Source organism: Poecilia reticulata, chromosome 20 (assembly GCF_904066995.2).
Source record: "Poecilia reticulata chromosome 20, P_reticulata-male-v2, whole genome shotgun sequence".
Taxonomy (NCBI): domain Eukaryota; kingdom Metazoa; phylum Chordata; class Actinopteri; order Cyprinodontiformes; family Poeciliidae; genus Poecilia; species Poecilia reticulata.
This window is the reverse complement of record NC_088849.1, coordinates 20144476-20169307: the sequence shown is the minus strand read 5'-3', so window position 1 is coordinate 20169307 and position 24832 is coordinate 20144476. Positions and strand designations below refer to the sequence as shown.

The 24832-nt window shown below is 39.0% G+C and overlaps 1 protein-coding gene across 1 annotated transcript in view; it reads right to left on the bottom strand.

Annotated features, from left to right (window-relative positions):
• Positions 1-21783: 21783 nt before the first annotated feature.
• The window catches only part of tmx3b (thioredoxin related transmembrane protein 3b), a 44636-nt gene continuing 41587 nt past the window's right edge, over positions 21784-24832 (bottom strand). The window contains exon 16 of the mRNA XM_008396569.3: positions 21784-24513. Within this exon, the coding sequence (XP_008394791.1) occupies positions 24256-24513 (258 nt within the window). The 3' untranslated portion in view covers positions 21784-24255. The remainder of the gene's footprint in view (positions 24514-24832) is intronic.

Below are 24832 nucleotides of genomic sequence, written 5' to 3'. Positions count from 1 at the left end.
TGAAAGCAGAAATCTCTGAGGGGTAAAATATGTATTCACAGTACTGCAAGTGTTGCCACAGCTCTGTCCTTTCTTGGTTATTTAATTGGACAAACAAAAACTCTGTCTCACTTTATTCCCCCCTCCCAACAATAAAATCTGATTACCAACAAGTTGTTTGACACCTGCACCAAATTCTGAGCTCTGTATCCATTTACTACACGTAATATTTTTGATATATTTGGCCTGAATTAACGTCACCGTTGCAGCTCCTTCAGCTTCAGTTGTTCTTTTGTTTGCAGCTTTTCAAGTAGGAACAACTGTCTCCCAGGAGATCCACTGTGAGCTCGTCAAAACACAACCAACAGTGTCATTTGTTTTAATGTCTTTACTAATGTTTCATCATGCATATAGACCCTTTAGTAAGTATGTTCATAAAACATGCACGACCAAGATAAAGCATCTCTAACTTGCACTCACAACTGAAAATATGGAAATCCAGCTGGAGTTTTGATTATTTTTCTCTTATTTTAAATACAGCCAGTAGAGCCTCAGTTGGAAGGGAGGCTGAAGTTAACAGCAGATTTATTCAAATATGTGTTGGTGTATTTTAAAATACAATCAGAAGCTGTCAGTCTACAAGGTTGTTTAATTTTTGATCCTCTCGGATTCTTTTATTCGCATGCAAAATGATGGTGTCTCTACTGCATGCTAATTGGAAACGAAGGCAGCTTTTCAGATTTGTTTTGATACCAGACACTGTTGACAGAAGCAAAAGAGACAAAGAACGAATAAATTATAAGGACAAAGAGCAGGTTGTGTGTGTGTGTGTGTGTATATATGTGTGTGTGTGCGCATGCTTGCGTGCGTGTGTGTGTGTGCTTGTGTGTGCCTGTCAATGTGCAGCCTTCCTGACAAGCATTTATAAGTTACAGTTGACAAAGCTGCCATTCACAAGGGACAAGGCCAGTCCTTGGCTGCTTGGGCCCCCAGAGAGAGAATTTGATTTGTAGTCCTTCCAACTACCACCAGTCATCACAGCTCAGTTCATATTTTCTATATATCATAAATGTTCAAATGTTTATACATCGTTCAGGTAGCATAACCATAACTCTGCAATGTCAGATGCAGAAGCATTCATATCTGTTGGCCTTTTTTTTGTTGTTGTTGTTTTTACAGATTAAGATCTTAAAAGTGTGGCATGCACATGTATTTACTTATTTATGTATTGACTTTTGTAGTGATTTGAGTTCTCTGTTTATTTTTGGTTCTGTTTCTGAGTCTCTGTGCCGTCCTGTCTTGATTGTTCCCAGGTGTCTCTCATTCCCTGTGTATTTAACGTCACCTATTGTCTCTGTCTCTTGTCGGATCCTCGTCTACCCTGCCGTACTTGTTGTGTCTGTTCTTTCGTTCCCCGTCGTTGTCAGTCCTCATGCTGCAGTTGCTATTGGTGCTGAGCCCTGGTTTCTGCTCTGCCGAGCTGCCTGCCTTTCTGGACTGTTTTGTTTGTGGACAGCTCATTTTTTCCCTTCATTTCCTGGGTCCCAGCGTTTGCCTCATCGCCTCAATCCGCAGTTCATGACCGTACCAAAGTCTTGTGAATATAAAAATAACAATAATACTAATTTCCCCTCTACCACCATGCTTCAACAGGTAGTACAAAGTGTTTGTGCTGCTGTGTTATGATTGGTTACTACGAAACAAGTACGGCAACTAAAATGGCCAAACATCTCTACTTTTGTTTGAGTTGCAACAGTGAGATTGTTCCAGTGGTCTTGTGGTTTATTTACATGTAGATTTTCTAAATATTTCCCAAGGCATGCTGCAAAATTCTTTTCAGAAAGAACACACCGTCTTTTGGCAGCTTTTCAAGACTATTCACACTTGTTTAGTCTGTTTTAAACCGATCTCCCATTATCTTTGACTTATAACGTTCTAACTGAGGACTGCAGACTCCGGGGTATGGCTGTCTGGTTATTTGCAGCTTACACAGCCTGAGTTCAGGGCAAACTTGTTAGGAAGTCAGTTCCTGGGAAGAATGGCAGCTGTTTTGTTTTCCACTTGAGAGAAATCTGTTTAACTGCAAAATGGTGAACCTCAGATAATCGTTTCCAGATTGCCTGGCAGCAACAGCTGGTTCTCCGAGTTCATTCCCGAGACATTTTGGCAGCATGTTAAGTGTAGATGCCACTAACCAGTAAGACTGTACAGTGTGTGCAACTCTTGCTGAATTGAAAAAATGATACTGGCATGGTATGATACTGTATGTTATGTGGCTCATTTTAACATGTTTATGTAATTCATGTCCTACTGGGAAAAATTGCAGTGGTTTGAAAAATATATCTTTTGTTTTTTTCTTTACTTTACTGTCACCCTTAAATGTATTACACCTAATCAAAACACAAAACCACACTGATATAACCAAAGTAAAAAATATACAAAATATGATTTTATTTGCTAAGAAACGAAAGCTATCCAAACCCACTTGGCTGTCCCCTGATGAATCTCGTTAAACTTTCTCTCTACCCAGCGGTCATTAAAGAAAAGGTTGGTGCAACCAGTTAATGTGTTTGGAGGGAAACTTTATTTTCACATAGGGCCAGGTTAGTTTGGATGAGTTTTCCCCCTTATGCTACTTATATTTACCTAATTTTAAAATATCTTTAAACATTTCAGTGTCAAGAATTTGCAAAAGGAGCAAACCCTTTTTGTTCTGAATATGTTTTTAATGAACAAAACATGTTTGTTTTTTTTATCATATGAACCAAACTCTAAAATCTAGCTAACATTTTGGTCTTCACTTTGTTCAAACTTCTATTTTTTCAAAACTTAAATATTTAGTAAAAACTGAAGAATAAACTTTTTTTTCAAACAGTAGAACCATAACAAAAGAAAAACATTTTCTGAAATGATTCAGTTTAAAATATTTAACCTTGTCCCTGACTCTACATATCAGTAGAGTCCTCCTGATTCTTCACACTCCCACTTACCTCTGCCGAACTCCGAACTCTACAACAAACAAAGATTCACTTTTTGTCTTAAAAAGGAAATTGTGTCCTCTATGTATGAAGGCATATAGAAAACCTACTTCCTGCAATCCATCAGTTCAGCAAAGGAACACAAACCAAACTCAAACACTGAAAGAGCTTCTTTTTAAGCTGTCAGTGGCATTTTTTTTTCTTCCTTTTGATTTTAAATCCTCAGTTTCTTCTGCATTTTCAGCTTCTTCAGGATAAACATGTCCCACAGCATCCTCAGCTCCATCAATGTTTCATCTGGTATGTCAAAGGAACATTCATAAGCCCTGTCACTGTCTCTATTTGCATTTGATTTAGCTTCACCGCCCTGCTTGGCTTTTATATGCTCTGGACCATTTGTTCACTGTAGAAGAAGCTGCTGCTATTGAAGTATCTTTAAGTAGTGTTCAAATATCAGGTACAATATAGCCACTAGTGGAGGACGTCTACTTTATTGAGCTGATTTATTGCAATTTCTTCCCAGCAAAAATTTAATACAGTTGACCCCATTATTCAAGGGACAACCACACACACACACACACACACACACACACACGCACACGCACACACACAAATAACTAATTTCAGTGAATACTTGAGACCCTCTCTCAAGTAGATAACTGCCTGTTTTAATAGTTCAAACACCAAACATGCCTTAAACCCAGAGTAGCCAAGTCCAGTCCTTTACAGCTGCCATCCAGAAACTTATAAATGCTGGATCCTTGCTCCAACACACCCGAATCAGATAGCTGAACTCCCACAATTACCAACGATACACAAAGATTAAGAACGAGGCACAAAAATATAGACAGTACTCTGCAGACAAGTCTTGGGGATGCAGGCAGTCAAACTGAAAAGCATTCCTGGCACGGTGCTTTGCAAACACTGACCAATAATGTGTCGAGTAGCATTGCGCCTCAGTATTTTACCTTTCCAGGTTGCATTATCATTCCCAAGAGCAGAAAAAATACACAAATAAGTGAATTTTTGTTGAATAATCCAGAGTTACTTATTACGGATAAATCCACGAATGAGGGAGTGGGCAAATATTCCAACTCAAATAAGAATGGGTCAACTCTAGAACAAAAGTTTTACAATTACTGTGCATTAGTCCGTTGACGTCAATTGATATTACATAAAAGTGTTAGCTGCAAGCTAAAGAACGTGTCATGATTTGCTGGTTGAAGAATGGTGAGACAGATGCAGTGGACCCAGGCTTGTAGAATGAAATGATGATTTAATGATGATAAAGCACTAAATCCAGGCAGCACAGGTGAGCAGAAGGCTAAGAGCTTCAAACTGGCAACTGGACATCATAATAACAAATGGCAGAATAGACAAGACAAGACAAGGACCCAACAAGGAAACAAGAGACACAAGTGGATTTAAACACACCGAGGGTAATCAGGGGAACCAGACATAGCTGGGATCAATCAAAGGTATACGGCAGTGGCCTCCAACCTTTTTATTACCGCGGACCGGTCAAGACTTGAAAATTTTACTGCGGCCCGGGGGAGGGGTAGGGCGTGAACCGTCAGATAAGGCTTCTGCATGTTGGTGTTCCCGCTAAAGCCTGATTATACCCTATTTGGGTTGTCTTGGCCTTTTTATCACAGCCTGCGGGGTTTTCCCTGACTGGGAACGAGAATACAACCTGCTGAATGTGACAGGGAGCCAACCAGAAAGCGCGGTGACGTAAGAACAGAGGGGAATCCCAAACAGCTGACATATCACGCAACTAAGAGTCCGGTGGATACCGGAGATGATATGTGGAAATGTTTAATATTATATGTGAAGGTTATTATTATATATTATTATGTTTATTCAGTTAAAAATGTTAACTATGAAAAAACATCACCTCCAAATCATAGTGCCTCAAATAGAGCGCCTTTTCTTTTTGTTACGTCTTTTATCTCTTAAAATGACTCCACAAACTATCACTATTGCTTCTACATCGTCATCCGTGTTTGGTTATTCTAACTTCCCGCTATGTTGGGTGTTTTATCCTCTGGAATCGCATGTTCGTGACTGGTAGATTGGGGTTAGCAATCTATGTTTTCGCATCCACCTGAATAATGTGTAGTTGCGCCACTGGACTTTTATCAGCTCTGTGGTCACAGAGGTTTGGAGAATCGGCCGACAATTCTTAAAATCTTGCTGTCTAAACCAGACTTAAGACTCACAAGCTCTACTCATCTCCTCTCAACCTCTGCCCAAACGCTCTCTGACTCTGGTTGCTATGGTAACGTTTATATATCCCTTCAAAATAAGATACAGATGCGACACAAAAACAAACATTTTACTTTCGTGAAAATTTTAACTCACGATACTGACTAACGGGAGCCCTGAGCTTGTTTCTCTGCAACGAGACGGTTCCATCAGGGAGTGAGGAGAGACAATAACACCCGAAGTGTTGCTTATATCCACAGCCTGCTTGGTCTCTATGTGGCGAAGCAGCTTGAAGCTTCATTGCCTCATTAGCAGCCGGGCTTGTAACGTGGGACTCGCCTACCGGTCCGGGATAAATCCATTCTCCTGTCTCTTCTCTGGGCCTTTTCCCCTTTGCAAAGAAACTTTCCAAAGACATCTGATCTGTTTCTTACTCATTTTGCTGCTTGTGGGCTCAGTGTTGGCACGCAAGTAACCGAGAGAATCCGGTTAAAGGATTTTCAAAATAAAAGATCCTCCAGACTCAAATAATACATAAAACGGAAATATTGAATTATTTCTTGCGCGGCCCGGTGCCAATTAGTCCACGGACCGGTACTGGTCCACGGACTGGGGGTTGGGGACCACCGGTATACGGGACACGCACACTCAACAGAACACAGAACCCTAAATTAACACACAGGAACAAACCAAATCATCACAGAAGGATTAGTAAAATATTCTAGAAGAGTCTAGAACTTCTGTCTGACTTCCACTCTAATTCTAATTTTTTGGTGATTTATGTTAATTGGTCAATAGATGGCGTTGTATGTGGCAACACACTGGAGTCTAATGAAGTAGCATAAAGGGTTGGTATTATGTATTTTCACAATCAAGGAACTATTACCTTCAGTTTTTATTAAAAAAAAATTCTGTACATATCAAACATAACTTCACAATTTGACGCCTTGAAATCGAGCCATAGCATGTCAGCCCAACAATGTTAATTGATTGTGCAGTTGACAACCGTTTTTAAGGACTGAGTAGTTCATACGAAGCTTAGCAAATGTGCATTTCCACCCGAGTTGGGAAGGTGTGGGGGTGGGATCCTCTGTGAGACAGAAGCTCAGATGAGTTACACCTCAAAGGAGGAGCTGTGTGGAAAAAAGGTTGTGCTTTATGAGAGCAAGCGTTTAGGCACCCCCAAATGGCTGCTGGAAAACACTGGAGTTTCATGGGTTCTTCATGCATGCATGAAAGAATCAAAGCAACACTTCAGGTGTGTTTGTGATGAGAGAATAACATTCTAACTTTATATACAGCCCCTAAAAAGCAAGACAACCATCAACTCACACAGAGCCTTTTAATATGTCCACTGAAGAGACAGAAGCATAAAAGGGTTAATTAGCATGTTGGTTTATTACCCTTTATGGGGTCCTTTAACATCCTGACACATTTGTCCCCAAGGACAAAAAATTGGCAGTAAAAGGGAATATTAATTAATTCAACACATAAAATGGCTTGGATCTTAAAAAATATGAATTCCACAAAATGTGTCAATCTCTTAGGGGTTAGCTTTTGATTTATAAAAGTTAAATATAAGAATAATAATCTTTATTGTCGCAAAATACATGAAAAAAATACATGGACTATAACAAATTTGGTTGCCTTCCCTTACGATAACTTTCATTTTTACAACACGCCATCACACGTAACCATGACATTAATATCAATAGTGAACAGGGTGAAGCACAGCTATACACAGAAATAGAGCTGGGCAAGAAAAGCCCTGTGTAGGCTGGATTCCCTTGAATAAGCTGTATAGAGGTGTTTACAAAGAAAGATAAATGGATACAGCAAAAGAGCAACAGCATTTATCATTCTGGAGGACTGTCCACCACTTTGTGTTCTGCTTTATTCCACAGCAGCATAGAGACGTGCACAACTGTGGATACCTTTGGTTTTTTTAGTTTTGTTTTTTTTTCTGAGAGACTCGTGGACTGTCAGCACAGAGGGGAGATTCACCGAACATTTAAGTCATTACTGATGTGAAATTGGTGCTTCATCGCACGATTAAAATTCTAACACTGCTTTTCACAGTGAGCCATGGTATTTAGCTACCATTTGGAAGAGCTGTTACAGCATAATTAGCAGATTTTAGTTTCTTAAAGCATTTTTTTTATGAAGCTCTGGTGCGTTTTTTCAACAGCATCAGTGCAGGAAATGATTGCCTATAGACATATTTTAAAATATTTAGATGCAGTTAGAGCTAGGAGTCTGACAGAAAGAGCTCTGCAAAGATATCCCTGATATGACAGATGGTTACAAACTGCCCTCCTTCCCTATATCTGCTGATGTCACATTTTCATTTTCTACCACCGAGGACAGTTGGCATCTGTTTCTGTTTCATGTTGCTGTCAGGAAAAGTTGATTGATAGCAAAAATATTCTGTTGCAGCTCAGGAATTTCTAACAGGTACTGGCGGCTCCCCGCTTCTTGTTCAGCGAACTCGATGAATGTGGCACCTGATAGGCAGCGACAAGCTGCAGGATCCCTGATGTTGCATGTTAAAGTTTCCCTTTTTGTTTTATTTAATTTATCTCCACCCACTGTCATCTTTGGCCTTAGCAGAGCAGGGTGGCCCACACTGAAGACTGCTTTCGCCCCATTTAATTCAACTCCACAAAAGCAGAAGTGGTGACAGACAATCTCTATCCTAATTGCAGCTCCACTATGTCCAACATGGAGAGGGAGAGGGATGAGGGTAGCTAAAATCGCAGATGAAAACGACTTTAGCAGGCTTAAAAGAAGAAGAAGAAGAAAAAAACGGCTGAGGGCCAGTTCTGGATCTGCCTCTGGCTGTCCTTGACGGACCTCCTCTGGGCTCCATCCTCCTGGGTGGGCTGGGCAGCGCGGAGCACTGAGACGATTTGTCTGGATGGTTGACAACTTCTGCACCACTTACCCCGGCTGCTCGGGTCCCCAAAGAGAACCACTGCCAAAGCTTTAAAGGGGAAGCTATTGACTCTGACATGCCGAGGTTGTTAAATCTGGTTAATATTTTATTTTTGGAACAATGTAATAAAAACATAGTTTGAGCTCTGCCAAGTAGTGACTTTTCCAGTGGAAATGATTAATTGTGATCACAGACGCTTTTCTTTTCAAGTTGTAGATTAAGGCACAGTGACAGGATATAATTGTAAGCAACACAGTAATAACAGCTAAGTCCATATAGTAACTGAAACGAACCCTGAAACATATCTGTATGGTAGCAGCTCTATATGAAAGGCAGCAGCCGCCATCCCTGTACTGTCATGTGCAGCAGAACAGCTACTCCTAACATTTGGTGGAAAAGTTCCTATAAGCCTTTTCCACCAATCCGGTTCGTTACCCATTCTGGTTTCTGAACATGTTGTAGAAATAATGTTGAATGTTTCCATAGAAAAATGGAGTTTCCACAGCTGGACTTGTGGTTATCAGGCTCTAGAGGATAGCTGTTTTTTTGTTGTTGTTTTTGGCTGGAACTGTGACATCAACCATAGGCAAATCAACAACTGTTGCTCAGTCAGCGCTCCACTTTACAAAGATATGAACTTTTCTGATGTTCAATGACATCAGTCTCTCCGACCTGCAGTAACAGATAACGCTGTGTTGTTGATCAGGCAAAAGGGCTGGAGTGTCAAATGAAAGGAAGATGGTAAACAAAGAAGTAACATGCACAACTCACGTACTGTAGCTCCATCATCTTGATATGTAACATCCACTGTTGACCACAAAAGTTTGAAGGAACCTGAGCTGAACAAATTCAAGAACGAGAGTCCTTTCGGTGGAAAAGGCCTTACATTGGACTCATTACGTGGTAGGGACCCAACAGCGCCTTGATCTCAACATCATGTTTTCATCAATCTGGCTGAACTTCCTGAGGGAATCTCAAATCCAGGGAAAGTTTCACCCCTTCTCGTTGAGTTGACCAAGACGAGTGAAGTGCGCTTGTATCAAATAAAGATTGTAATTTAAGCTACAATTAGCAATGAAGACCATCGCCTCCACCATACATTCATATCCAAGTTCTTCAGAGTATAGCCAGTAGATGATGCTGTAAAAAACTTTAACATCTTGGATGAGTTATTGCATCACTGAGACATGGCATAAAGGTGATCAGCCTGTGTTACTGCCGATCATCCACAGAAAATATTGTGGTGTTTGGATCAAGCCAATTTTACTGGCCAATCAAACACAATGATGCCTCGCTCATTAAATCAGGTAACGGTACTTTTGCAAAGGATTTTATTTTCTGCTAGGAAATAAAATCAGGACTGTGGCTCTGTGGGTAGAGTAGTCGTCTTGTGATCGGAAGGTTGTAGGTTCGATTCCAGCTTCCTCCTATCACATATCAATATGGATATTGGTGTGTGAATGTGACTCTAATGTGAAGTGCTTTGAGTAGTCAAAGTGACTGGAAAAGTGCTGTGTAAGTTCAGTCCATTTACAATTGTTTTGAAGTAAACTAAATGATTTGAGTAAGACTGACTTAAATCTGTTATCTTAAACATACTTAATAAATTAGTTTAAAAAAATTAACAAATTGAGTTGGATGATTAGAATATATTGAATTAGTTAAACTTAATAAATCAAGTTGGATAAACTTAATTGAATTGCTTGTTACCCATAGAAGCAATTAAGTTGGCTCAACTTTTTCTTTTTCAACAGAAGCATGAAGACCTCTAACGTATTCTGGTACGTCATTGTTCTGACTTTGGGTTCAAGCAGATTGAATTCTGTGCCTCTCCAGTCTCAATAACTGAATAAAAAGCTTAATTTATTTTAATCAGAGCAAAATTCCAGTCTTTTTTTCTGCTTAACTCAGGAAATCATAATTTCCTACACAATCTTTACTCTTTATGAAACACTTGGGAGTTCACACAAGCAGATTTCTGTGTGATGACTGATGTGAGTGAGAACCACACGTTTAACAACTGCGAATGCCGAGGGATTCACAGACTACATCATTTGTCAGACCAGCTAAAGCCAACTGAACACATCAATTTCTCACACAAAATGTGATGAGGGCGACAGTTTAACACCAGAACCACAAAGAGTCGATTACCTCCAAGATTCACCATACGGAGATATTTTCACTCCTTGATGGAGGAGAATTAATAATGACAGTCAACATTTAAGACCACTGCCTTTTTAACTGTTTTATTAATTATCCCTTAAAAAGGAGCATAAAAATGACCCAAAAAAAGTGTTTGGAAAATGTATTTCGCTGCATTTTGATGCTTGAATTAATGCTACATTTAAGTGATTTTACACAGGAAGGAAAACTAAGGGATTAAACTAAGACTGCCCAACCTTTTTTGTGGACTTTTGGGAAACTGGCTTGTATGACAAAAAACCTGAAAGTATCACTCTGCATAAAAAGCATGTCTTTTTGGAAATTATTTATTTAATATTTGAAAAATTGCTGCAGCTTTTCACATTTCATTTGCTGCCTTGTGACCTGCCTTTCACATGAAAAGGACCAGCTTAGAAGGAACAACCAGATGACTCCAGCAAACGACGCTGCGCCGGCTGGCATATTCACCTTCAATAAACCTAAAAGCAAAAATGTGACTCGTGTATTTAAGCTCTAGACCTTTTTTTTCGTAATTAGCAAATAATAAAGACGGCTAATAGCTTTGCGTTGCGATGATAATTCGGGGGCAACAGGCAGAAAAGCCTTGGTGTTATTACCGCCTAGAGGTGTCTCCTAACTGTTGTTCTGTTGTGGCTCTTACAATAATCCCCGACTCTCATTATGCTTGTTTTTAAATGTGTTCCTCAGCCATCTACTGTCAACAAGGATGTATTTTAAGATATTACTTCGCGCCCCTGGGTCATTTTAAACCAAATAACAGCTCACAATTATGTTTTCCTAATTATGATGATTTCATGATTACATTACCCAGCTCTCTCGCCATGCCTAACACAACACGGCCCCCAGGCAATTGAGGGAAAGGGGTGACGGTGTCACTGGAAGCAATTAAAAAGCTATCAGGGGGAGCTGAAAAGGAAACATTTCCTATTAGATTGTAAAGTTAACCACTGGCCTGAGCCGAACGCGGCCACAGGGGTACTAAGACGTTATAGCTCTCTCCAGGTCGTCGAGTTGTTGTTATTCCTTCCATGGCGCCGGGTGCTGAAGTGGCCTCACTGATGACCAATGACTGCACTTTATGCCGCTGCGCCACAGAATACCACATCAGGAGTGGCCGCTCTACTTGACTTGTCATTGTGCACATGAACCCTAAAAGCCGTCTAATAAATTTTAAATAACCTCACTTTTCTTTGAGTGTCTGTGGGGGGCGGGGTGTGGTGGTTATTTTACTCTAGAACAAGGGGGGCTTTAACCTTTATCGTATGAAGTGTAAGTTTTTCACTCTCCAAATTCGTTTGGTCTTGAGCTGCAAAAATGTATTGCAATAAAAAATAAATAAAAGTCTCATTTGAGAGACATGTAATGGATTTTTTTAAGGACTTTTAAACAGAAACATGCCTTTTCAAAGAGCATTGATTTTAAATGCTTTACTTTATATTAGTTTCATGACATAAAACATTTACGTTTCTTAAATTAAGCATGAGTAGATGTTCAGTCACTCAGCACTATTTTTATAAAATACCTTTTTTCCCCTTGAGTAAGTTCTTGGACAATTACTCTTAGCTTTAACTTAAGTAAAGATATATTAAAGTTCTCTTACTTGAGCACAATTTTTGGATACTCTGTCTTTGTCCATGGTTGCACATGTATGGCTCTATTTCACCTGCTGTATTCACAAGATGATATGCAAAGATTTTCTGGCTGACAAAAAGCAAACAATTTGTTTTACTATAATGTGATAAAACAAGGCAAAATCCACCTGAAATCAATGAAGACAACACAGAGTTTTAAAGTTGTGCAACAATGGCACTTGTTAAAACGTGACGCTTTAATTGTTCACTGTGTTTTCTATGACTGTAATTTTGTGTTTTTGTGAAGTAAAGGACTTTCAAATGCCTTGTTGCAGAAATGTGCTATTTATTGAAATTTGATTTGATTTAAAAGTTTTGTACTAAAAAAACAAAAAGCCCTGAAAAGCATTATTTTGTTTTTTTTTTATCCCCTTTGTGGTAACTAAATGTCAAAAACAAAATTAATTGCGTCTTTTTTTTTTTTTTTAAAGGTTTTGTTGGCTCTGGAGGCCTTTATTTGGGGGTGGTTTGGCAGGGGGAGGACATGTGGTGGATGTCACCAGGCTGGGAATCGAGCCTGTGACCACTGGCATGAGGACTAAGGCCGCAATGCATGGGTTGTGCTTTGCCCCTGCACCACCACAGCACCCCCATTAATTGGGCCATTTAAAACAAAATAAAGCCAATACTGTTAAAAAATTTTGAACAACATTCTACCAATGACTATATAAAACATGTAGATCACATTACAGCTTTCTTCCTGCAGTCAAACGCTCTTCACAGTGCATTATTAAATAGCTATATTTATGAAGATTTGTTAATTGAATAATTGTCAAACCAAATCAACTATATTTACCTAGTACTCCACAGTCTTTTATCCTTGCTGACTGTGCCATTCTCCACACATTTATGATAAACAAATTGTTCTGAAACTTATTTATGAATTACCCCCGTATGATCTACTTTTCTTGAATTGTAAAACATTTGTAATGCTACATAATAATTTTGAAAAAAAAAAAAAAAACATCAGCAGACTACTGTCGTCATTTTGTCACTGACATCTAAAATTATAGCAATATTAGCAGCTATTTGTATGTTTTAGACACGTCTGTGACAAGATTAAGGTACAGAAGCAGCTAACTCGAATAAATCCTCTTTCCATCCTGAGATACAGAGCTCAGCTCCTAGTGTCTCAGCAGCATTTTCTGAGATATCTGGAAATTTCTAGCAGACACGGCTTCCGCCAGGCCTGACGTTTTTACAGTTTGTTGCCTAAGCAGCAAAAGGAGCTTGCATCAAGCATGTGTGTGCAAATTGGTGAGTTCTCCGGGAGCGTACACGTGTGGCGTCGGTTGTGTCATTACCGACACTGGAGCCAGCAGGCAACTCGCGTCCCCAAGGTTGAGATTATACACAAAACACAGCAGATTGAACATGCACGGGCCTAACAGTCGGCCGCGTGTTGATGATGAACTTGTTTTATCCCACGACCCCGAAAGCTGATTTCAGAGCTTTAGGATAATCTGCGGGAATGAAATAACACAAACTCAAAGGTATCATCGCAAAAAAACAGCATCAGCAGTTATAGGTGAGGGAACATGCCGCCTCCTCCTGAGACAGTTGCATCTCAGATAATCCAAGCAGCTCATGCTGCCCTGAGGGGACAGATCCCTTCAGTAAATGATCACGACCTAGGTAACATCATTAGGCCACTGCTGTGTGGCAACGGCTCCATGGCAGCGTGATAAGCACAATCACACTGCCGGGACGTGCTTACTGTGCACTTCCAGACGACACGAATAATGCTGGCACTTGTTATCCTCGGCAGACCTGTGCATCATTTGTCCATTTCAGCTATAAATAAAAATTTGTCACATGTCAGTGCATGAAATTGGGATAAGAGTGTGCTTAGCTCCTATACGCCGATTAAAAAACAAAACAAAAAAAAAAACAGTTCCTTCAGACTCTTATTGTTCACCTATAACTAACCCTCACTAGGGTAAAATGAGCTCCACCAAGTTAAAGGAGTACAACTTTTGCAAAGGAATACATTGAAATGAACTGGATACAATCTTGTGAACTACGTACATTTATTGCAAACTGTAAGTTGACCTCTGAACTAACGTTAATATCTAAACCTAAACTGGCTAGAAAGAGAGATGGAACCATCTTCGTGTTTCTTTCCCATAGAGGGAACTTCCGTGTTTCCTTCCTCTCCGTCTCAGCTAGTTGTAGTCGTAAATAGTTTCTTTGGCTGTGAACAGCATGCAGCTCTCAGACACTTGTCAGTTATTGTTTTCTGAATACCTGCCTGGTGAGGTGTGGTATTATAGAACACTAGAAGAAAGATGAATTGTTATTTGCACAGCTAGAAATACGTATGTATATATATATATATATATATCAATCAATCAATCAATCAAATTTTATTTGTATAGCACATTTCAGCAGCAAGGCATTTCAAAGTGCTTTACATAATTAAAATAAAAACAGAAATAAACAGTGAGAAAGAGAGAAATTTAAAAAATAAATAAAAATAAAAAAACAAACTCCCGTTGTCCTTTGCGGAATTTAACTAACTATAGAGGACTCCGCCGTCCTTTGCGGAATTTAACTATTTCATAGAGGACTCCGCCGTCCTTTAGCAGGGGACGCCGCCGTCCCACACAGAATTTAACTAACTTAGAGTTAGGGGAGTCTGCCCTCCCGCGGACTTTAACTGCTTTTATTGTACCTGACAGTGCCTAGGATTCTCAGGGTTTAACTTCTTACCAGAGGACGCCGCCGTCCCACACAGAATTTAACTAACTTATAGTTAGAGGAGTCTGCCCTCCCGCGGACTTTAACTGGTTCCATTCCATTTCCATTCCACTTTAATTTTCATCGTTTTCCACCCTCATTTTTCACTTTCTTCCCCATACATAAAAGAAAGAAGAAAAAAAAATTAAAAACATTAAAGACATACAAACATGGAAGACATCAAAACCCGCACTCTAACCCTAATTTAGCCATAAGCAACTCTAAACAGGTGGGTTTTAAGTTGAGATTTAAAGGCACCCAGTGTTTCAGCTGTTTTACAGTTTTCTGGAAGTTTGTTCCAAATCTGTGGTGCGTAGAAACTGAATGCTGCTTCTCCTCGTCTGGTTCTGGTTCTGGGGATGCAGAGCAGACCAGAACCAGAAGATCTGAGGGGTCTAGATGGTTGGTACAGTAATAACAGATCTTTAAGGTATTGTGGTGCTAAACCGTTCAGAGATTTATAAACTAACATCAGTATTTTAAAGTCTATTCTCTGAGCTACAGGGAGCCAGTGTAGGGACTTTAAAACTGGTGTTATGTGCTCTATCTTCCTGGTTTTAGTGAGAACCCGAGCAGCAGCATTCTGGATCAGCTGCAGCTGTTTGATTGATTTATTAGTCAGACCTGTGAAGACGCTGTTGCAGTAATCAATGCGGCTAAAGATAAATATATATATATATATATATATATATATATATATATATATATATATATATATATATATATATATATATATATATATATATATATATATATATATATAAAATTTCTTACACACAAAAAAAGAATTGATTCTGAATCGATTCTTCATGAGGCGTTAACTAGCCAGTGACTGATTGAATCGAATGTTGGAAAACAAAGATGGCGGCTTAAAATGTATACAAACAGACAGATGGCGCAGGAGGGATGGTGTCAAATCCAGGATTTGGCAGCTCACCTTAAAAAAAATAGCAGCTGCGGTACTATTTAGAAATCCTCCTGAGCCCCATATGAACTTTTTAATACCACTAATACAAATATTAGTGTTTGTAGTAATGCTGGCAGCATGAAGAGAACAAGGTATGCCGCAAACAGAGCAGAACTAATACCGTCCTGGCATCAACAGAGCTTTAGTTTTACTTCTACCATAAGCATGCTAACACAATTTAGCATCACTTTAAGGAATATGTGGACATATTTTATGCAAGTTAGTGAGCTGAGATGAAAGGAAAGGAAAACATTATTAAAATGGAATAACTTTACATTACAGGAGTAAAGTGACTGCTCACTTTACAAAACAAATCTTGGTGCCAAGATTTCTTCAAAAATTCAGTTTTTTATTTGGCCAGCGAAATCAGTACGTTCACAAACGTGTCCTCACCAATGCTGCTGGAAAAGAGGAGGAACTGCTACTGCACTTTGAGTTTTTTAGCGCTATGATGCCACATGGATTCCAGATGTGAAACTCCTTCCTCCTGGGTGTTGTGCATGAGATTTTTAATTTTTGCCATTGTCTTTGATTCCCTAAGCGTAGCTAAGTCCTCTCTGTCCTTTGCATTGCTGGATCCAAAAGCCCCCTGAATCTGAATTAACATGGCCAAAGATTTATGAGCTAACAGTTTCTGACAGACCAGCTACACCGAAAGTCTGCTGTTGAAAACCTTGACCCAATTATACCTAGAAGTCTTTAATGAGTCTGCCAGAAACAGTGTCTGGAGACGGGTTCGTGCTGATCCACAGCAGCAAAGAAGGCGATATAAAAGGATCACAATTACCTGATGCAACGAGGTATTAAAGTTGAGGAATCCCATCCTAAATACATCTCATAAAAGTTGTTGAGGAAATGTGTAGAATGCAGATGCTAATATAGGAGCACAAGTCTGAAGAACTGTATACACCAAGGACACTAACTTCAAAGCTGACAAGCAAGTAGCCAGAAGGAGTTGCGCTGCATATATTTCAGTAATGTGACTCAAAGGACATAACAGCATCTCGGGTGTGATTCAGCCCATGAGAAGGACCTTTAGCAAGCTGTTAAAGATTAAAAGAGTCAGTGAGGATGAAGGAAAAACATTTCGAAGCACGTTGATCAAAGGAATGGTAGTAATGTTTGAGCATATTTTTATCGTGACATTTTAAAAGCTCATCAGTAGATGAGCGCATAACAACAGTCAGCATTCTGTTTGATCTTTCAGGTTTAACCGGTTGCAGTTAGAAGTTTGGGAAAGTTGCTTCGACGTCTCTTTAGTTCAATTCAAAAATACTTTCCTAATCCCAAAGGGAAGTTGTACGACATCCTGATTCGTGTCGTACAAGAATCTTTGTTGATGGTGATTCTGTGGGCAGGAAAGATCTCCAGTAGTCCTGCAATGAACCTGTCTCAACTATCATGGCATGCTTGGAAAAGACGATATTCCACAGCATCATGTCCATCAGTTTCTGACAGTATGATTGATGAAAGAGATGGTTTGAACTCCTTCTCTCTCTGCACTTTGGTCATGCTCCATATCCACGAAGCCTCTGATTTAACTCCACTCTGATTTGGAGTTGTAGTTCAGGTACCATCTTAGTTTAAGAGGCTAATCAGATTGTCAAAGTTGTAGTTGGGTTGGTAACTGATCATACCAACTGTCCCAAAGCAAAAAAAAAAATAAGAGTAAAAATCCTTCCAGCTGTATAGCATCCAAAACCAGAGGGATTATTGTTCATGCATGCAAGGCCTCATTCAAACTTTCTAAGTCTTTGCAGTTTGAAAGATGTCGTTGACTTTGCTTATAAATTGTTCTTGAGATTCTTCAGATCAGGGAACGACATGTTGTTTTTTGAGATATTTCAGCCCTTTCTTGTGGTTGTTAGAGTTCTATCAGGTATCAGATCGATTTACTACTAGTAAAAACTGGAGCAATAAATAATGTCAATCACAGTTATTTCATGATTTAACAAGGGGAAATCATGCATCTATTCTTATGCATAGAACCTGTCTGGGTTTGAAATATTTCAGATTTTCTTAATAAATAAATTCGTCTGTGAAAACACTGCATTTTCTTTACTAATTTTGTTTGTTTTGTCTGATATTAAAATTAGTCTGATGATCTAAAACATGCAATCTAAAACAAACAAACAAAATAAGAAGTAAAGGAAATCTGTAAGGAGGCAAATGCTTTTTTACAACTCTGCAAAAATCCTCTGTATGTTAATAGATTTTTACTCCTTTATAAAATAGAAGTAGGAAAAAAAATCAGAAGAACGAAACATCTTTTCACTTCCAGTCCAATTTTTTTTAAACCCTGTTACACTTTTCTGAGCATTTGCTAAGATCTTTTATTTATTTTTTTTTATCTATTTCCTATTACTGACTTCTCGAGTGTGATTGATCAGTTCCGATGCAGAAAGCGATACATCAGGGCTGATAGATAGAAATCATGTTTGCAGTTTTGTCATTTTCACACTGCCTAGATGAAAAGTTTGCCAAAATGCCAGCCTGCTCAGAGGAAATGTATAACATCACGCACCATCTATCAGCTGACAACCTGACAGGCAGCTATTACAACAAGTCAAAGGCTTTTTTCCAGCTGAATTAACTTCAGCACAAACATTCACACAGAGCTAAAAAGAATCATTTTTGATCTACTTTTCAGAGTTTTGAAAAAAAAAAAAACTAACGCACCTTATTAAATCTGTTTTTTTTAATGAAATGTTTACATTTCTATGAAGGAAGCTGTTTAATTACAGGTAACAGCTACCACGTTTTATTCATTAAACTAAAGATTTCAATAAAATGTCCTACAGGTGTCAAACTCCAGTCGTCAAAGCAAAGTTTAGATGTTTCTCTGCTGTTTTCTATCAGAAATCTTAGTCTGGGCTTTATAGGGATTTTTTTTCTTTGCCTATTTGTTTTGTTTTTAAAGATATGAACTTTCATGTGAACAGTTGTAAGATCTCCAAAGCCTCTTTTAGCTTCTTGCGGTTCAAGTTAATCTTCTTTGGATAGACGTCAAACATCTACTAGCAGTTTCTTATTTTAACCATTTTAAGTTAGAATGTGGGGAAGTCCTAATTCATTCATCATGCTTATTTTTTAACTATATATATATATACATAGTTTAACTACATTAACAGATTTTTTTATCATTGCTAAATTGATATATACAAAATACGTGTTAGAAAAACTCAACCTGTCCTGATTCTTTTCACAGGACTATATGATTGGATATAAAATATTGCTTATGAGGTAGAGAGTGGGGTGTCTCAAAGAGCAGATTTACCGACATTGTCTATGCAATTCGGCATTTAGGTGTCCTTAAAGTGCCACTAAACAGATGGACCTCAGCACCTGCAGCCATCTATCACCCCTAATGCAAAAAGTGTCGGCTTTACCGACACGATCTGCAAAGACTCGCAGGGAACGACTGTGTGGGCTGGTTTCCATGGTGAGCCAAGTTAATCAGCCATTCCTCATCTGGTTGAGTGACATGAACATAGCTCAGAAAGCCCCTCGAAACGCAGCGGTGAAGCGCTAACAGAAATAACAGCCTCTCTCTTTACCTTGACCTCCCGCGTGCCAACCCCAAGAATTAAACTCCTCCCATGACATCCAGAAATTAGATGATTACCACCTCGCCTTAATTTGCCATTTCAACATGAGGCAGACGTCAGAGAGAGAGAGCAGCTCGGAGCGGCATAATTGTCCTTGTCTGGTGGGGAAAGATTGTTAGCATTCTGAAAAGAAAAGAGACAGCAGGCCACCTTCATTTGCCTCTCGATGAAACTCTTTCTCAGAATATATGGCCAGGTAATTGAGCGATGAATTACTTTTTGCACCAGCACCACTCAGTGACTAGGATTCTGAGGTAGTAATATATTATCTCCCCCCTTTTGTTGCAATTTATCCTGAAAACGGCATGCAGCCGAAAAATGAACACCTCCTCTTTTACACTCGACTTGCAAACATATAAACTTTCAAGCAGCAGGCTTTTTATTATTATCATTACTTTTGCATTTTTCTGTTTCTCTGCCTGTGCATGTAATAGACTTCAGAAGGTGTTCATTTGGATTTTTTCATTATGCAAAGTCACGTCTCTCAGTTTGACTTGTGATTGCTGTGATTCCCCAAAGAGGAGAAATAAATGAGTTCCCCATCAAGCAATCGCCTGTGGTTAAACCTTTTCCCCCCAAAATATGATTCTATCTGCAATAATTGAGAAAAGGGATCTACGTTGGATTACACTGCTAGAGAAAAAAAATACATTTATTGGTTGATAATTAAAGTTTGTACGAGAAATAGGTGTCTGGATGGGGAAAAGGACAGGCAAAGGGGAAGCAAAAAGAGTGAAGGGATTTAGAGGCTTGTAAGTTTACAGAGACTTATCCTGGACGTGAATGTCACTGCAATTCTGGGCTTTAAGTGCACTTCCTTTAACTCAACATTTTTATTTTTTTTTTTTACGTATTTGAGTTTCAAGTTGGGTTAATTTCATAGTATGTTCAGTAGAAACATGGAATCCCTTTTGTCAAAGGATGTTCAGGCTGTTGCTTTGCCATCACAAAACTCATTAATTGCTAAATATCCAACTTTTGTTAACCACACAAACCAAAATGGGTTTTTTTGGAGCTGTCTAGTCAAAGCATGGACTTAAATTTAATTGAGATGCTATGCTGTAACCTTAAACAGAAAGTTCATGTTGGAAAATCCCTCCAGTGAGGCTAAAATAAAAATGTTTTTGCTAGAAGAGGGGAAATGACCCTACAGTGATAAGAGTCTCGTTATCACAAACACTTAATGGCGGTCTTTAACACCAACAGTGGCAGTTATTGGACTTAGAGTGATTACTTTAACCATGTAGGGCCAGGTTGGTTTGAAAACCTTTTTGTGTTATTTGAAAATTGCGTGGATCTTTTTTTTATTCTTTTATTTTTGAACAAGCTAAATGTTAGGCCTGTGGGCTATACAAAACATGTTCATATGTTCATACAAAAAAAAAACAAAGACCTTAAATCTTAATTCTCACAATCAGAAAATTCCTATTGACAGAGCTTATTTTTTAATGCAAGAACATCACTTTTCTAGACTAAATTTACCAGTGTTTGTATTTTAAAAGATATTAAATGTACTTTTCTAGTTACAGCAATAAAAAAGAATTTGGAAAGGAAGGGGAGAAAGAAAGTAGAAATGACACCAGGAATGAAGTGCACAATGAAGGAAAAGGAGAGGAATGGCAGGGATTATTCTGGAAGAACGTCCACAAAACAAGAAAGGATTTAGTGACACGAGAGCAAAGAGGGAAGAACACAGAAGGAAAGAAAGAATGATAGAAAACCAGGAAGGACTGAAGTAATGAAAGTAAGAATGGACAAAACTAAGCAAAGGAGAAAGAATACTGGGCTCTGAAAAGAGGGAGGTATTTTACAAAGAAATAATTTTTCCATACCATTTTCCGGACCGTGTACCAACTCAATTTTTATCTCATTACTGCGTCGGGCTTTAAGCAGCCAGGTTTGTCCAGCTGTCCAAGCAAAGCAGCCAAAACATTAATGCTATAATCAGTTATAATCCAACATTCACAACTGCAGACAGTTTTATTTGTTGGCTCAATGGTTCCCACTGGTTGAAATAAGTCCTTGACAGCAAAATAAGAGTATATTTTACATACCTCAGAGTCAATTTTTGTTAATTTCCAAGCAGTTTCTGTGAATAAATATATTTTATGGTTTTTTTTAAATATCTATTCTAATGCCAGACAAAATGTTTTTTTAGCCAAAATATGTGAAGATCTGAGTTTAAACAAAGGCATTTTCTTTACTTTCACCATATAAAAACAGGAGGGACATATCTGGTTTAACACAACCATCAGAAGTCATACATTTAATCTTCCTTTAGTTAATATCCAACTTTCGTTTCAGAAGACAATGAAGTGACTGAAAAGACCATCGTCTGCATATAGACATACTCTGGCATAGACAGAAAATACAAAGGGACCCAAAATAGATCCTTGGGGAACACCTTTAGAAATTGTAAACAAAAGCTCCTTCTCCTCAATTTCTACACCAACTCTGGGCCATTTCACTGAACCCCACAGAGTAGACTACCTGATAAAAACGTAGTTTATGTAGGCTTTGAAAAATATTTTATAAAAAGACAACAAGACAAGAAAAAGGGGAACATCTTTATTAAAATCTTTAATAAAGTTACACAATCTCAGTTCACACTCAAAGAGGAAAGTTTGCTGAAGAACAGTAGGTAACTACAAAGACCAAAGGCAAGGCAAGGGAAGCTCAGTTTCACAGTAGAGATTACAGATGACCTCCATCTGTTAAAAAATTAAATTAAATTAAAATCAGGCCTGCTTTTGCCGATAAGTCTAGATTTATGTTTTAACAAGTTTAAACAGCACTTTAAATTCTGGTTTATTTTTACTTTATTTGCTGCTGGTGAGCAGATTTTATCTATCAGCAGGGTCAGCTGTTTCCAGTCCATTAATAAAGATGTTCAACCATCCTCGGTTTCCACAGAGATCATTTAAAGTTTTATTATCCCAATTTCTAAAAGAAAATTAGGTAGCTTTTCCAAAAAGTTCAAAACGGGACAGGCTGGAAAATGTTCAGCTCTGGTATTTCTAGGAAACAAAGTCATTTAATGGGCACCAGAATGTTTTCAAAGCAATAACGTTGATCTCAAGGTCCAACCACATTTGTGCATTTTTCACAAAAACAAGAACATAAAATAAGTAAAAAAAAAAAAAAAAGATGAAGCCATCAATGGATTTCATCTAATTCACAAATTTTAGTCATAGAGAAACAAAAGCAAGACAAAGAACCTTGAGACCAGTTGAAAATGGGATGTAACAAAAAAAAGGGTCCTCATATTTCTTATGCTCAGTGTGCATGTCAGAGCACTGAATGTAAACTTTCACCTGCCAGGCAAATTGTATAAAGGAACCAGTGATGGAGGACAGAATGAAACATGCCAACAGACAGCTCCTGTCTGTTTGAGGAATAAGAGTTGTTAGGAGAGCCACAGGAGCCATTGATGCATGTTATGGCTTTTGCTTGACAGGTAGAACCCATCTATACAAGATGTTTTCAGAAGGTTGGTCATTTTTGGGTGGAAATGGATTTTTAAAAAGGGGGGGAGAGAAAAAAAAAAGGAAGAAATCGCACCTATTTTTGGCATCACGAAGAGTGATACAAATTACCATTCGAGCGCTTCTCGTCACTTTGCAACCCAAATGGACAGGTGGCTGACAGAAAAATAGGCTAAATGCAAGACTGTCTCTGCACTTTGTGCCCGTTCAAGAACAGCGAGAAGAAATGTTTTCAGGCAATGTCATACAGTACAAAAAAATAAGCACATTTCAGTTATGGCAGGTCCTCCTTCCTGGGCACTTCTTTTTCTCTCTAAGCATATTAACAACATCACCTTCAGTTTACAGAGCCTTCCAAAAGTTTTAATACCCCTTGACCTTTTTTTTTCCCCTCATTTTGACACTTGCCAACAAAATTCTGAGCTATTTTGAGGATTTTTTTTTTTTGTGAAAGAACATTGTTTAAATAATATTGACAATTTTCTAATTTAAAAAAACGAAATAGTTTGCATAAGTAAAAAATATAGTATAGTAAAAATAATGCAATGGGGCCCAATTGCCTTCAGAAGTCACTGTTAAGTGAACAGAGTATCACATGGCTATCAGTCTAATCTGGCAGCCCAGGTACAGGAAAACCTATTAGAAAGGCCAACAATAAGTCTGTGGTTACCTCTGGGGGAGCTGCAGAGATCCACAGCTCAGGTGGGAGAATCTGTTATCAGACAGTTGTGCCTTTGTGGCAAGATTGTTCATAGCAGCCCAAGAGGATCCCTAAGAGGAAGCTACAACAGAACGATTCAGATCAAATGCATGTCTCAGAACAGACCAAAGTTGAATTGATGTTCACAGACACTCCCATCCAGTCTGAGCCTGAGCTGCTTTGCAAAGAGCAAAAATGTGCTCTTCAGATGTACAAAGCTGGAATAAGTATTAATAATAGTAATTGTGCTCACCTGCCACAAAAATCCTCATGTAACACAATGACGTTTGTGGAGTTATTTGAAAAATATTCAAGAGGCGTTAATACTTTTCGCAAAGCGCTGCAGATTGATGGACAGAAAAACAGCAACCTGATCGTTTCCTAGTAGATTTCGAAGGCAAGACGTATCCGTTTCAAATGTCAGGAGGTTATTACTTTAAAACGGGAAAGAGTAAAACGCTTTGGGACATGACAAAAATTTAAAAAATTTTATTAGTGGTTTTTGAATGATGTAACTATATCTAACCAAGTGAAACCTATCACATGATTGGATCTCAATAAATAAGGTGATGTGTTCACAGCCATCCCCCCTTCTTGTAAATTTTGTTGACGCTCTGTAACCAAACAGGCTGTTATTTTGTTTTTTACTCAGAGGCTCCGCCAGGCAGCCAGTCCAGCAAACGACACACAGAACTCAAAGGTAGAGGACGAGTCGGTGCTGGAGGGGCTTTGAGTGGTAGTGAGATGAAAAACAAAGGAGCAAAGTAGCATCACACACACGTCTTTGAGTTTCATGTCACTGACTGAGCCAATCATCCTCCGTCCGTCGTGTGCTCCTGCATTAATCCGTCTTCTTCTCCTCGGGATCCTTTTCTCCGGCGTCGTCCTCCTCTTCAGGGCCTTCCAGCTCAGCGGCCTGTCGCTGCTGCTCCTCTTCCTCATCGTCCTCTTCTTCCTCCTCGTCGGTGAGCCCCTCCCTTTTTTCGTCCAGGCCGTCGTCTGATTCGGCCGTGCAGATGCCGTAGCACATCAGGCTGATTACGCCGAGCGGGAGGCCAAACAGGAAGCAGCCCAGCAGAGGAGAGCTGCGAAACACGGACTGGTGTCGGAGGAAGGGAGGCAACGGAGAACAAAAAAAGGGGGAAAAGAGGGAGGGAAAGGCACGGCAAAGGACAGGAGAAAGAAATTAGATTAATAACTTCACACTCTGGCATCCTATTTAAATGAGCACACACTTACCAGTGGTAAAAGCCATTAATCATCTGCATAAATTAACATTCGCAAAGATTCCTTTCGTTAAACCCTTCCTTCTTGTCTTAATTAAGTCTGGATTAGCCAGGCAAGGCAAAAGGCTCTCCTGTGGGGTCCAAGATCTCAGAGTGGATTCACTTTACAGCGAATATGCTTTTTAATGGTCC